Here is a 15,957-nt window from a genome sequence, read left to right as displayed (position 1 = left end):
CCCGAAAGCCAAGGCTGGCATAAGGGGTCCTACACTTTTAGACCAACACCTGTTCTGAGAGACTCCATCTCAGGCCCCAGTTTGAGAAACACCTCATCTCATTCGGCATTCAACACTGACTGTTTTATGACATCCGTCATGGCGTGCCTGCACAAGTGCAAAATGAGCCCTGAAATCCCACAGATGTACTTACATTGCTGTTGACAGATAAATCAGAATATGATCATTCCTGAGTTTATTCGACTTTTTCTTTAAAAAACTGAATATGCCAACTGTAAAAAGGTCCTCCAAGAGAACCCACACATTCCCCCGACAGGACACTGCTGTGGTTCTCAGACTCATACATCGGTAGTTAGCTATGATTTTAGTATTCATTAAGGAAAACTTTTATAATGAAAGTAAGCTACGTTAATGCAGTAACACTTTCAAGTCATTGGTCATTTATTTCTAAAATGTTATCTACTAATATTTGGGAAATACTTGCACGTTTTATTTGTTCTCCAGACGATTCTTGATGAACAAAGGGAATCAGGAATCTCTTGCAACACGTCTGTGGGCCCCCGCCGCAGGACCCCCAGTGACCTACAGATGGGATTTCACTGTTTCAGTTTACTGGACGGGTCCTCCCCTTAGAATGGAATTCCCCATATAGGACAACCTTTACTAGATGGGAGGAGAGAACAGAATTGGTCCCTCAGGCCCCCCAAATTGGGGTATAGCCAAGGCTACCCCCACATCTCCCTAGACTTGGGTGGAGAGCTTTCCTTCTGCCTTCCACTTGAGGTGAGTCTTGGGGGCAGTGTGGGCCTCAGACTGCAGTATCTTTCAAAGGTCCCCGAGGTGATTCTACTTCATCACCAGGATTAAAAACCCTGTTCTAGACACTCTGGGGGTCCCCGAGCAAACAGGCTGGAAAGGACCCGAACAACCACATCAAAAGAAAGTGCTGCCCACTTAATCCTGCATTGCACGTACTAAGGGGTGGTTCAGGGATGGCCACCTGGGCCGGTGTAGGTCACCAGCGTGAGAAGCTTCCAGAACAGCTCCAGAATCAAACTCTGTGCTTGGTATCTGAACCCAGATCTAGACGACCCAATCTGAGCAATCCACTTTTAGCCATTGTTAATGTTAATCAATATTTTAATGTTTTTTTCTTATTTTACAGATAGATAATAGATATCCATTTGAGGCAGAAAACAGAAAATGCAGATAAGCAAAAAAATAAAATGGGGAGGGAGAGAGAGAAAAAGAGAGAAGAAAAGCAGATTTACCTGTTTCCCTCAGAGATAGTACTATTTGGATGCCATTTAGAAAAATCTAGAAACACACTGTTTATTAATCTGCTTTGTCCCTTAAGAACCCGTTATGAATCACTTCCTGATCGATAAGTATTTTTGTATAAACTCAATTATGTGATTATTCAGTCATCCATTTTTGTGGATGCTCCATAATTTATGTTACCAATCCCCTGATGCTGGGTATTTGGATTGTTTCTAACATTTTTGCTAATATAAGAAATATTGTTATGAATGTCCTTGTCAGTAAACATTTTCGCAGATCTTTTGTTGCCTGAGGGCTATCTAATATTATTTCAAGCTGAGAGGATGCCTGAAAAGCACTCATCAAAATTGTTTAATAGCCAGCTATATAATTGCAGACTACTTTGGAAAATGTTTACCCTAAGTTAAATGGATTCATGGATTTCTTTTAAAAAAACATTCTATTATGGAAATTTTCAGACATACCCCAAAGTAGAGAGAATTGTATCATCAACCCTCGTGTACCCATGTGTTGGCGTCAACAATTAGCATTTTGCCCAATCTTGTTTCATCTGTTTCCCCCCACACTTTATTTTTTATAACAGCAATATTTTAAAAGCAAATCTCAAACATGTAATTTCACCCTGAAGTAGGTCAATGTTCATTTCTTCCTGAAAAGGACTTTTCATTACACATAACAACCATGTCCCCTGTCACACCTATAAACAACAATTTCTTGATTTCTGCTAATACTGGTTCATATTCCAATCGCTCTGATTGTCTTAAAGGTGCTTTTTACAGTGGGCTGGTTGAACTCAGAGTCCAAACAAGGTCTACACATTGTGTTTCGTTGGTGTGTCTCCTTTATTTTACACAATTCTCCTCCCCCTCCTTTTTACTTCTGTCTTATTTTTGTTTTCATTTTTGTTCTGTTTTCATGCAATTGATTTGTCCGAAAAACCAAGTTCTACAGGACAAGGTCAACAAACATTTTTTTAAAGGGCCAGAGAGTAAATATTTTATGCTTTGAGGGCCAGTCATTGTCACAACTACTCAACTCTGTCTTTGCAGTGCAAACACATTCATAAACAATATGGTACCAAATGGGCATATCTGTGTTCCAATAAAACTTTATTTACACAAGCAGACAGCCGGAGGCCATAGTTTGCCACCCCTACTGTAGAATATTCCACCTTCTGGATTTGACTATCTGTTTTTTAGTGGTGTAGTTCACTGGTTCTTCTGTCCCTTGGATTTCTAATTAGATTCAAGTAACTGCTAAGGAGATTCGAGTTCAGTTGTTTTGCCACAGACACGTGTCACAGGTGGGGGGCTATATGCTTTCTGCAGCACCACATCCTGGGGAAAAGAATGTCTGGTTGCCATAAGTTGTTTCTTAAGCAGGAAAACTTCTGCAACTAGATTTGCTTTTCAGCAAAATTCTACCCATCCCATCGATGCTGGCAAGGGTGATTCTTTTCTAGATAGAGACGAATTGAAGGTGATGACTTTTGGCGATTTGTAAATACATATAAAAAGCCTTAAAAGTTAACTCGGCAATTGCACTGCTAAGAATTTATCCTGGAGGAAGTGATTGAAAATGGATGTAAATATTTTGCTGCAAGGATGTTCATCACACCGTTAACGGTAATGGCAGAAAACAAGTTGCTAAACTGGACTCCAACTTTACGGGACCACTTATAGAGCATTCGGATTTGAAGCAAAAATCATGGTGTGGAGATGTCACATTAACGAGAGTTTATGATGTTTTGTTGGGCGGAGAAAGCAAAGGATTATGTAAAAATATGCTGTATCAGTAAAATATACAATGATGGCGAACCTCTGTTGGTCACTTACTATATTGCAGGCACCATCCTAAGTATGTTATTTGAACCCACACAGTCTTTACAGGAACCTATGAGGTGGGTGGTATTATTTTCCTCATGTGACAGATGGGGAAACTGAGGCACAGCAAGGTTAACTAAACATACCCAGGATCACAAAGCTAGGTGGCCAAATATAAGTGGCCAAGGCAGCATTGGACCAGGGAATCTGACTCCAGAAGAATATAGCACTGTGATACATGGCCTAAAAGAGCAGGGGAGAAGATTCTAGATTCAAATGTTAATCATGATTACTCTTTATGGGAAAACTTTTCAGTTACTGATTCCTTTTCCCTTAATTTTTTTACCTGTACTTGCTACTTTTCTGATTTTGTTGTTGTTGTTGTTGTTGACTTAGGTTAAAAACATTACAGCCTCCTCCTCCCTCGCAGTCTTACATTCTTGTAACCCAGATAGTTCTAGGACCCTATGGCTCAGGCCCACCACCCTGTCCCCACGTTGAGCAGGTGATGGGTTCTTTGCAAAGCATCTCAGTCCCCACCCCACTCGCTGTCCTGGTGCTGGGCACCTGGTCGACCTTCCCCGGGGCGTGGCAGCATGGCACCTTCCCGGAGCTGGCACCTCACGTGTGTTCATGACAATAATGGTTGTACTTCCTCAAGAACAATTCCAGAGAAGATATTTCATATTGTCAGATGTGGGCCTGTGTGCAATCTCTCAAGTCCCCTTTGTACTGACTGACCGAAGCTCAAGTGACTGTTTTGGAGACTAAAGTCGGTTTGTCACAGTGAGGCATTGATCAAATGATTCTCCTCATAAAACTAATTCCAAAATGTAGTCTATGCAGAAACTTTCATTCTTTTTTCCAGCTGTAATCTTTTCCCTTTTCAGAAGAATAACTTGTGCCTGCTATTTGTGCTGGCTGCTGAGCCATGGCTTGTGGCCAAAAGCAGCAAGGCTGTGACCTAGACCTGATCTGAAGGTGTAAATAACCGATGATGACTTCATGTGTTAACACTCCCGGACATGCATCGTTCCCTCAAGGATGATGGGCTGCAGGCTGTACAGGCCTCCACACAGCTCCCGCCCAACACCTGCCAGCTGTGGCTGGGAAATCCCTTCTGCAGGCCAGCCCTGAGCTGAGCACACCCCAGGCGCCCCCTACTTCCTTACCTCTCTTTCCTTATTGGGTCTACTTTCTCTTAGGTACGTCTGGGAGAAGGACGGGGCCCCCCTGGGCATGGAGAGCAACCCCCGCATCCGCCTGGACAAAAACGGCTCCCTGCACATCTCGCAGACGTGGTCAGGGGACATTGGCACGTACACCTGCCGAGTGCTCTCAGCTGGAGGCAACGATTCGCGCAGTGCTCACCTGCGTGTCAGGTAAAGGCCGCCTGCCCTGGCCCCCGAGCAAAAGAGGGGTAGACAGCAATGAGAGGGCTCCTTTTGGCAGGCCACCAGGCTGCATGTGACCTGGGCCCACGCCCCTTCTCCCAGACTCGCGCAAGCATTTTTCCAGGACTTTTCCCCAGCTGAGCTGAGCTCCCTGCAACAGCAGGGCAGTCTGGGTGTGACTTTGGACAGGTGGGCTCCAGTGCCAGAGAGAATTTGCAGGTAGACGGTCCGAAGGCCAAGTTTTGTGGCTGAGCACAAGGCATCGCGGAAATTCCATGTGACTCCTGGCTGCCCGTGTGTCACCTGACTCTAAACCTCACAGGTGGCCCCACCACATCTCTCTCCTCCAGGCAACTGCCTCACGCTCCTGAGCACCCGGTGGCCACTCTCAGCACCTCGGAGAGGCGGGCCATCAACCTGACGTGGGCCAAGCCCTTCGATGGCAACAGTCCCCTGACCCGCTACGTCCTGGAGATGTCGGAGAACAGTAAGGCTCACACTCCACTGAGCCAGGGAGGGGGCACCGGCCGGCGGGCTGGGTTCCAGCGCCCCCACCTCCTAGCCCTCCTCCTTTGAGCAAGCCCTACCCTCTGGAAGCCTCAGCTTCCTCTCTGTCAAACGATGGCATCTGCCCCCTGGGGGCTTCGTCACAACTGTAGGAGACCACACTGGTGAGGAGCAGGACTCAGGAAAGCCTGCTACACCAGACGCCTCTGAGACGGTGGCGACTCTTTTTCTTTTTACCCTCCAAGTCCCCAAGCTGTGAACTCCAAAATTAGCAGGCATAATTTGAATGGTGTTTTAAATACAGTTTGCCTTGAGCTCATCGATTTCAGGAGACAAAAAAAAAAAAAAAGGAAAAAAAAGATACATGTCAGTTCCCATGAGCCCTTGCTCCCTCCACAGCACCCTCCAACCCATCCCCCAACCCCACGCCCACCACAAGTGGGCTACGAGGACCTAGAAAATGACAGGACCGGCCTCTTCTGCTAGCCCAAATGAGGCTGGAGCCCTGCTGGGAACGGGGTAGGAAGCATGGCCCCCCAAGATGCCCACCTCTGCCTCCACCCTCTCTCCCTGTAGATGCTCCATGGACCGTGCTTCTGGCCAGTGTGGACCCTGAGGCTACCTCGGTGATGGTCAAGGGCTTGGTTCCCGCGCGTTCCTACCAGTTCCGCCTCTGTGCAGTCAATGACGTGGGGAAAGGACAGTTCAGCAAGGACACAGAGAGGTAGGGAGCCAGGTTCTTCCAGGTAGGTCTCGTGACTCTGACCGAGGGAGGGGCTGCGAGAGGCTGCCTGCTGCCAAGACCAAGATGGCAGAGTGGGGCCAGACAGCCGGTAGGACCCTGGCTGGTTCTCTCGGAGCCCTCCAGGCTCAGTCTCCATATCTATAGAATGGGTGTAAAAAGATTCACGCCCGCCTCACATGGATATGGTAAGTATGAAACGAGAGCACACGAGTGAAGCGCTGTGAGCAGCGCCTGCCACAGGATAAGCACTACCCGAATTTAGTTGCCCTCTAGCTGCGAGCTAGGCAGGTTCAAAGACTTGCCTCCTTCTGCCCTGCATGCCTACGCCCACGGGCTGCCATCATTGTTAAATGGACAGGCAGTGCCAGGGGGATACAGGATCTGCACAGATCTCCATAGCCGGGGCCTTGCATGATACCAGCCCTACTGGGCTTTCAACAAAGCTTTTTCTAAAATGATGGAAATTGAATCAAAACAGCAGGTCATCCATTTTAAAACATTACACAGCATGTTTTGAGGTGGCAAATTCTAGCCACCTCAACCCCATAAAACAAGCAGCCACTTCTAATGAGAAAGAAGACATCAAAAGGTCAGAATGACAGCGACACAAATTGCGTGCACCAAAGCCAGACGCTTCGTTCTTCATTTTTTAAGGTTTCTTTTTTTTTACATTTTTTCCAGATTTATTGAGACGTAATTGACATAGCATTGTGTACGTTTCAAGTGTACGTGTTGAGTTGAGACATCATGTATTGTCAAATGATTCCCACCATAGCATTAGCTGATATCTCCACCCCATCACGATTGCCCTCTCTTTTTTGTGGTGAGAACACGTAAGATCGACTCTCTGAGCAACTTTCAAGCATATGATACAGTATTAGTAGCTATGTCACCATATAGTCACCAGGCTGTGCGTTACATCCCCAGAATTTGTGAATCTGATAACTGGAAGTTTGTACCCTTTGACCAGCATCTCCCCGTTTCCCTCACACGCCCAACCCTGGCTAACCACCAACCTACTCTGTTTCTCTAACTTCAGCTGTTTTAGATTCTACATATAAGTGATATTGTACGGTATTTGTCTTTGTCTTATTTTACTGAGCATAATGCCCTCAAGATCCATCCACCAATGACAGGGTTTCATTCTTCCTCGTGGCTGAATACTATTCCATCTGTGCATACACATCTTGTCCTCTTCCTCCATTCATTCGTTGATGGACACTTAGGTTGCTTCCACATCTTGGCTGTTGTGAATAACGCTGCAATGAACATGGGGGTGCAGAAATCTCTATAAGATCCCGTTTTCATTTCCTTTGGATAGATACCCAGACGTGAGGTGGCGGGATCATACGGAAGTTCCATTTGTAATTTTTTGAGGAACCTCCATACTGTTTTCCATAATGACTGCACCAGTGTATATCCCCACCAACAGTGCACGAAGGTTCCCTTTTCATCACACCCTCACCAACACTCGTGATTCCTTGGCCTTTTGAGAATAGCCACTCTGCCATTGTGAGGTACTATTCCATGGTGGTCGTGGTTTGCATTTCCCTGATGATTAGTGATGTTGAGCACCTTTTTATGCACATATTGGCCATTTGTATGTCTTCCTTGGAAAAATATCTATTTCCTCTGTTCACTTTTTTGTTGTTTTCTGTTTTGTTTTGTTTGCTATTGAGTTGAATGAGTTTTTTATATATTAACCCCTTATCAGATATATGATTTGCAAATGTTTTCTCTCATTCCGTGGTTTGCCTTTCGTTTTGTTGATTGCTTTTGGTGCAGAAGCTTTTTAAGTTGATGTAGTCCCACTTGTTTATTTTTGCTATTGTTGCCTGTGCTTCTGGTGTCATATTCAGGAAATCGCTGCCAAAACCAAAATCAAAGAGCGTTTGCACTGTGTTTTCTTCTAGGAGTTTTTCAGTTTCAGATCCTATATCCATATCAAGTTCATTTTTCTGCGTGGTGTAAGATAGGGGTCCAGTTTCATTCTTCTACATGCAGATATCCAGTTATCCCAACACCGTTTATTGAAAAGACTATTCTTTCCCCCCATTGAGAAGAATTAATATTGTTAAAATGTTCATACTACCCAAAGCCATCTGTAAATTCAATGCAATCCCTATCAAAATTCCAATGGCATTGTTTTCACAGAAATAGAAAAGAAATTCTAAAATTTGTATAGAGCCAAAAAGACCCCAAATAGCCAAAGCAATCCTGAGAAAGAAGAAACAAGATGGAGGCGTCACACTTCCTGATTTCAAAACATTCTACAAAGCTATAGGAATCAAAACAGGATGGTGTTGGCATAAAAATAGACACACAGACCAAAGGAATAGAATCAAGAGCCCAGAAATAAACCCACACATATACGATCAACTAATATTTGACAAGGAAGCCAAGAATGTGCTTCACTTTTTAAAAGATGCTCTTAGGTTTATACGAGTATGCAGACCTCCGGCTTAAATTGATCATTGTGGTTTTACCACAGTTCCAGTCAGCTCTCTCTGGCTTTCACTAGGGGGATGCCACAGAGGTTATGACATTCTAACAGGAGAGAGCAGTGGCAGGTAACAGCCTAGCATGGAGAACCGTTACAAGAGAATTTATTCATTCATTGTTTATTGAGCACCTACTATGCACCAGACCATGTTTGGACCACTAGAGGTGGTGCAGGGAACAAGATGGACGTGACCCCAGTCCTTCAGAGCTCCACAATCCCAACAATAGAAGGCCTCAACATTTAGGGAAAACCCCCCTACAACTTCTCCAGTTCTTTGGGCTTCGCCATATAGCACTGATTCACCTTCTTAGTGAATCTTCATACTAATGACCCTGAGTCAACAAGAAAGAGGTTAAATCACCCTTCCTGCAGGCTTTCCGAAGACATGGCAGTTTGTGGTACATGCTGGAAAGCTATTCGTCAGGAAGCAAAAACATCAAAATAAACAAAAAGGGAAAGACAGCCATCAAAAATAATTAACTTTTGTTTTTAATGGATGCATGTCAGTTGTGTGAAAAATACACTGAGGTGGAACACTGTGTCCCCTGGCAACGGCAGACAAAGACATGCACTAGCACAGGCGTCTGGAAGCGGTGGATATGTTCGCTCTCACCCACACACCCTGTGGACCCCACGCGGCCTGCCCCGCCCCAGCCTGGGGCTCAGCTGGGGAGGCAAGGAAGCCCAGTTAAAGTACGCCACCAGCTGGCACCTGGGAAGTGGGGATTTAACACTCCTGCTTCTAAAAACACTCGAATACTCATGACAGACGTCATCAGCCCCAACAGCAGCTTCTTTGACAAATGGGAAACTGAGGCCCACACCCCTCAACTATACAGAAAGTACACACATCGGTGCTTTACAGTAGTTTCAAGACTCCTATATTCATTATGTCATTTGAGCCTCAACTAGTCTTCTAACGTAGGCAAGTGGAGCTTTCTTTTACAGATAAAGAAGCAAGATCAGAGAGGTTAAGTAACTTCCCCAAAAGCACACTGCAAGTGTGCAGTCATCCAGGAACAAGGCAGTGCAGGATTCAGCCTCCTCTTATCCCATTAAACCCATACCCCTCCTCTTATCCCTCCTCTTATCCCATTAAAACTGTGTTTTTCCTGGAGACTAAGAGTGGAAAGGCCCACCCACTTTTTGCATTTTCCCGTCCAGGGTGTCCCTCCCCGAGGAGCCCCCTACGGCCCCTCCGCAGAATGTCATTGCTAGCGGCCGGACCAACCAGTCTATTATGATCCAGTGGCAGCCGCCTCCTGAGAACCACCAGAATGGCCTCCTCAAAGGCTACGTCATCAGGTAGGCGTGCCCAGCCCAGGGACACGAGAGCAGCCCAGACCCAAAGGGGAAGGGATGGGGGAGGGTCGGGAGTGGATGGGAAAACGGAACAAACTCACACAGGTTCTTCTCCATCTGACAAGGATGAACAACAAGAAATGCCTACTCTGTGGTAGAAAGGATTGTGGTTAGACATGTAGAAGAACTTCCAGCAGTGAGAGCCTTGGAAACCAATGGGAATGGTTGAGAGACAAGATACAGTATAATCTCCTACAAGCTGTAGGGATGGGCACGTCTGATCAGGGCTACATAGAAATAGGGCTACGGGGAGACCAGTAACGATCGAGGGGACCAGTCACCCCAGAACCAAGAATATTCCATCTCAGGCCTGCTTTCCCTCGGGATGGACCATGAGTGGACAGATTACTGGGCCAAGAACTGGTCAAAAAGTGGACGTCTTTTCTTCGGTTCCTACTGCAAAGCAAAGACCAGTTATATAGACTTTCATATTTACATTTGACTGAGGGAACGTTGCCGGTAACCCTAAAAGTGAGTTATTAGTGTTACGAATATTTGGTATTCATCAACTAAAATGAGCACGTTACTGGGAGTTACGGAGAAGACCCAGCAACATTCTGAATTCGGGCTGGCTGCACAGCGCCAGGCCAGCTCACAGGTCTCTTTCCTGCCCGTGGACTCTCTCAGAGCATTCGAATTCCCCCACGTTGGCAGGACATTTTTGTTGACTTTTCTGTTCCATCATCAGTTCATTTTGTCATGGGTTCTTGGTGAATCCTGAAGGGCAGGTTCTCAAAGTGTGGTCCCTGGACCAGCAGCAGCACTGTGAGAACTTGATAGAAACGCAAATTCTCAAGTCCCACTCCTGACCTACTGAATGGGAACCTATGTTAACAAGCCCTGCAGGTATCTCACTGAGACTCTAAGAACCACTGCTATGGGATATGATAATACATCCAAATAATGGGGGGGGGCCTCTGATTTCCCAATAATGAGACGCTAAGGTATGGAATGCATCCTGGGCTACCCAGCCTCCAAAATCTGCCTGTATAGATCCTACTTCTTCTTCACCAGTACAAGGTAGAAACAGGGAGAGTAGGTAACCTCGGGGTTTTTTTCTCTCTACCTAAGTGAGTGATGGACAAAAGAGAGAACCAGTCTCCCAGAGGGAGAAAGAAAATGAGCCCAAGCTTTGAAGATAGCTCTCCGGTCAATGACCCCTTAGAGCTGAGACTACTGAGATCTTCCCAGAGACTCTCAGTGTCCCTACTGAGCCATCCCACCAAGGTCCTCCTCCCCTATTGAATGGTCTAGAGACATACCCTAGACCTCCGTTATCCAGCAAGGTAGCCACTGGTCACCTGTAGCTATATACATTAATTAAAAATAAAACTACAAACTTAGTGCCTCGGTTGGACCAACCACATTTCACCAGAGCCACACATGCTAGTGGCTACCCTCCTGGACCACACAGACATGGAACGTTTCCACCACTGCCGTTTCCTGGGCACAAGCCCACGCAGGCTGCGGGCGGGCCACTACATCCTGGCTTTCTCCCCTCAGGTACTGCCTGGCCGGGCTGCCTGTTGGGTACCAGTTTAAGAACATCACGGATGCGGATGTCAACAACCTGCTCCTAGAGGAGCTCATCATCTGGACCAACTACGAGATCGAGGTGGCCGCCTACAACAGTGCCGGGCTGGGTGTTTACAGCAGCAAAGTCACGGAGTGGACGCTGCAGGGAGGTGGGCCTTCCATCCAGGCCCTAGCCATCACACGTTGTGCCCAGCTACCCCGGAGGGTGGGGGGCTCCGGGGACGGGCAAGAGGTTGGGGTGAGGGTGATGAAGGCAGAGGTTCCAGGGGTACCGGGACCTTCTGCGAAGTTCCACATGAACTGGACCGTGAGACAGCTTCCATTTAACCTTGTACCTAAAAACCACCGCGAGCATTTTCCGATCCATCACTTTCATTTGTCTGTCTCTGTGAATGGCTCAGACAAGTTCTAAACCCAAAGTAATCTACAGGAAGAGGGCATCTGAAGTCTGCAGAGCAAGGGAAGAGTGGACGGGGGAGGGTAGGGGGCAAAGCAGTCTGCAGACCCCATCCCTCTGTTGTCTCTGCTTAGCTGGGCACAACAGACTGACTGTGCCCCTCCAGCCCCCCCCCACCTCTGTTCTCCTCCAGTCCCCACAGTCCCTCCGGGCAATGTGCATGCAGAAGCCACCAATTCCACGACCATCCGTTTCACCTGGACCGCCCCCAGCCCTCAGTTCATCAACGGCATCAACCAGGGCTACAAGGTACGTGAGGCCTGTCCTTCTCCCAAGACGAAGCTGGGAGACTCGCTGAGGGAGGCCGCAGGCTGGGGAGCGGGGAAGAGGGGGTCCCCCCTCTGTTTCTGAAATCGCTTGTTCAAGCCAAGCAGAGGACATCTGATCAAGGCCAAGGGCACACAGGCTCTCCAAGGCCAAGTGCAGGCCGTGGGGGCATTGGTACTGCCCCTCCTGTGACCCAGTGCAAGGGGCCTTCTTAAGCACGATGCCAAATGCATAACGAGTGCTCAGAAAATGATTGTAGCAATAGTAGCAACAGAAATGTATTCGTTTGCTCGGGCAGCCATCGCAAAGCACCACAGCTTGAGGGGCTTAAACAACAGGAATGAGTTTCCACACACTTCTGGAGGCCAGAAGTCCAAGATGAAGATGTCGGCAGGCTTGGTTTCTTCTGAAACCTCCGTCCTTGGCTTGTAGGGAGCTGTCTTCTCCCTGTATCTTCCCATGGCCTTCCCTCTGTGCACATCTCTGTCCTGATCTCCTCTTCTGAGAAACACACCATTCAGATTGAATCAGGACCCACCCTGACGGCCTCATTTTAACTTAATTGCCTCTTCAAAGACCTGACTCCAAATACAGTCACATTCTGGGGGCTTCTGGGCGTTAGAACTTCAACATATAAATTGAGGGAGAAGCAATTTAGCCCATAACAAGTAGCCAGAGTAGTGGTGATGTTGGTGGTAGGAAATCTGCTATAATTGCAACTGCACTAAAAGTCAGGACTTCTCAACAGTCCCCTCCTAGAACCCAGACCTTGGATCCCATACCTGGTCTTCCTTCTCACCGCACAGCACCGAGCAGACCTCCCTAAGAACTGGACATAGACAGGTCATAGAGTGCATGGTCTATGCCACGTTTACAGCCATGCCCCAGCAGCTTGGGGCAGATCAGAAGAGGCGGTCGGCTCCCACCAGATGTGGGAGGGGAGGCAGAGTATTTGAGGGGAGTGCCACCAGGAAGCCAGACGTGAAGAGGAGAGAACTATAGTCTGGCTTTGAGCCCAGGGATCTGGGGACCTCAAGGTCACCATAGATACTTCCAAAAGGTTCCCGCATCCCCTCTGTGCCGTGTCTGCATGTGTGCGACAACCAAGATTATTTCTAGGACTAGCAGCTTTGGGCATTATTATTGCAAGTTGCAGGTGGCCGGGCAGGAAGGGACTGAGATTAAGTCACGAAGAGATGGGCCAGAGCCACACACACCCCAGCTACAGCGCTCTCACTCCCAGCTGGCGGGGCACCAAGGCCAAGCTAGCTGTCCTGGGGCAGGGTGCTGTGGCTGAACACTGGCAGCGTTGGCTGGGAAAGTCTGCTAATTGGGACTCTGGGGAAAGGCCTGCATCGTGATAAGCAGCAGAGAAGCTGAGCAAGGGACAATTAGCATCTTGCTACAATTCTAAGTGTTCTTTCACATATGGGAGGGCTGGGCTGCAAAATTCTAAAGCCTACGACTCCCTCCCGGAGGGCCAAGAAGGTCAGCCAAGTGGCCAGGACAATTAGGGCAACAACCCACTATGACCCAGACAAGAGGAAGCTGCAGAAGCCCACCAACTCCCACGCCTGGTCGGTGCCCAGACCCCTGTAACTACTTGATAAAAGTCAGTGGGAATGAATTTCCCAGATATTTTGAGCACAGGAGCTGGCAGAAAAGTAAGAAGAGTTCACACTCACTGGACACTTCCAACGTGCCAGACGGGATGCGAGGGCTATGCTCACTCTCTTCTCCCACGCAAGCTGGACAGGAGACCTGAGAAGTATTATTATCATCACCCCATTTTACAGAAGAACAAACTGAGGCATGAGAGGCAAGTAGCTTTCTCAAAGTCAAAGTACCTGCAAAGCTCAGATTCAAACTCTAGAGCCTGCACGTTTTCTTGCATAAAAAGAAAATGTGTCCTATGAGTTAATTATAAAATAAGTATAACTTGATGTTTTTCTCAGTACAGATGGATATGAGTAGGGATTCTGTTTCTTGCTTTTTTGGCCTTCAGTATCACAGGGAGAAAAAAGCAGTAATTGTCCCTTGCATACACCTCCAGCGAGAATGGACTTTTTTCCCTTTTTAATTGTGAAAAATTCCAAATATTTGCTAAATTAGAAAGAGGGACACCTATATACATATCCCTAGCTTCAACCGTTACTAGCTCACAGCCAAATGTATTCCATCTATTCTCTTACCCTCTGCCTCTCCCCTGGAATGCTTAAAGCAACTCCCAGGATTATATCATTTCATCCATAAATATTTCTGTCAAGAAATATTATAAAGTCTCTATTTAAAACATTATCATTATCGTGCCTAAAAATATCAACAGTCCCTTTAATATCATCAGATATTTAGTTGGCTTTTAATTTTCCCTGATTGCCATGTCATTTCTTTTACTAATTGGTCTATTTGCTTCAGGGTCAAAATGAGGTTCACACCACTGCGTTTGGTTGGGTTTTTTTTTTTTTTTAAGGTCTCAGTTGAATCTATAGATTCTCTCTCTCTTCTCTTTCTATTGTTCTTTTTCTAGTAATTGTCTGAGTAAAGAATCTTGGTCATTTGTACTATAGAATTTTCCAGTCTGGATTTTGCTGATTATATCCCTATGGGGTCATTTAACACATGCCTCTGAAAACAGTATTTGCAATAAATTGGAACACAGGACTAGAGGCCTGATCAGATTCAGATTTGATTCTTTTTTTTTTTCAAAATATTACTCCCTAGATGGCATTGTGTCTTTTCATCAAAAGGCATAAAGTGTAGCTATCTCTTACTGTGGCGAGATGATGGTTGGCCATCCTCGTATGATCTGTTATTCCAATAGGGGTTGCAAAATTGAGACCGTCTAATGTTATCATTTTGTCTTGATTTATTAGCTGAAATACTTTAAAAAAAAAAAAAAAGGAATTTTCTCCTTCCCAACTTTTTGGTTACCCAAAGTTATAAGTCATCTAGGAAAAGCATCATGTACGCTCAGTTCTTTTCCATTACTGGCCAATTTTCGGAATAATGAATTGGTTCCTTAGCATCTTCTAAGGGGACAGATGAGTTTGGATTGGGGTGGGTTAGGCATCTTTTTTGTTTTGTTTTTAGTGGTATTGTATACTTAAAAATGTTTTTAACACCTCTGGTATGTTTCAGTCCACTGTCGTTATTATTCTTACTGATAGCAAGTTGACCCATCATTGGCCTTTTCACGTTGACTCATGAATCCTTTTGACATAGCCCCAATAGTCTTTGATAGCTTCTCTGCTATCCAGGATGACACGGTGGTCCAAACTATCTACATTTCCTGCACCATGCCTGGGATCAGCTGTGTCTTCAAGGAGTCTTTGTTCCTTTCGTAGGAAATGATAGTTAGATCTAGGCCCTGTTACTGGACAGCTAGGAAATATGTTGGTTTTTATTTCTGTGTGTTTTTGTGTGTTTTGTTTTTGTTTTTGTTTTTTTGAATTGGGGAAGAGTGTGTTTTTCTAGGACCCATCAGCTCCAAGTCAAGTCGTTGTTTTCAATCTAGTTCTGGAGGCGCAGCTCACTGGCCCATGTGGGGATCGAACCAGCGACATCGGTGCTATGAGCACTGCGTTCTAACCAACTGAGCCAACCGGCTGCCCTGTTTGTTTTTTAAAGATAAAACACATACCGATACTTTCCAAGTCGATTTCAAGACTACAAGCTTTTTAACCATCTCTTTGGTCTTTTGTCTGTATCTCTTTTCTCCACACTGAAAATCCAGTTCCCAGGACACCAACATAATTACCCACCTACTCTATCCCACAAACACCCACAGTTGCAGAATACTAATATCAACACTTAGATTACTGAAAATAGTTTCAGACCACTAGCAGGTCTTTTTGTTCTTAGGGTTTATCCCATCACTGGGCTGCAAAGTCCTTTAAAATCGTTTCTCACTGTATAATTTTGCTGCAACTCAATTCACGGTGAGGTTCATTTGTTTCATTTTGGTTTCGATTTTCAGGGATTGATTTTTGCAATTTAATTTCATTCTGTAATTATGTAGCATATTTACATGGCTCCAAAGTAAATCTAGAGAAAATCAGCCAAATTCTGGTCCTCTCCCTCCT

The 15,957-nt window shown here is 46.0% G+C and overlaps 1 protein-coding gene across 2 annotated transcripts in view; it reads left to right on the top strand.

Moving 5' to 3' along the window:
* SDK2 (sidekick cell adhesion molecule 2) overlaps positions 1–15,957 on the top strand; it is a 245,641-nt gene that overhangs the window by 174,926 nt on the left and 54,758 nt on the right. For both annotated transcript variants that reach the window (XM_081029413.1, XM_081029412.1), the window contains exons 13-18: positions 4,310–4,486; positions 4,849–4,985; positions 5,582–5,729; positions 9,418–9,558; positions 11,119–11,300; positions 11,742–11,857. In XM_081029413.1, the coding sequence (XP_080885539.1) occupies positions 4,310–4,486; positions 4,849–4,985; positions 5,582–5,729; positions 9,418–9,558; positions 11,119–11,300; positions 11,742–11,857 (901 nt within the window). The remainder of the gene's footprint in view (positions 1–4,309; positions 4,487–4,848; positions 4,986–5,581; positions 5,730–9,417; positions 9,559–11,118; positions 11,301–11,741; positions 11,858–15,957) is intronic.

The sequence above is a fragment of the Rhinolophus hipposideros genome (assembly GCF_964194185.1).
Source record: "Rhinolophus hipposideros genome assembly, chromosome: 20".
Classification (NCBI taxonomy): domain Eukaryota; kingdom Metazoa; phylum Chordata; class Mammalia; order Chiroptera; family Rhinolophidae; genus Rhinolophus; species Rhinolophus hipposideros.
Note: the sequence above shows the minus strand (reverse complement) of the source record. Positions and strands in the feature narration are given on the sequence as shown.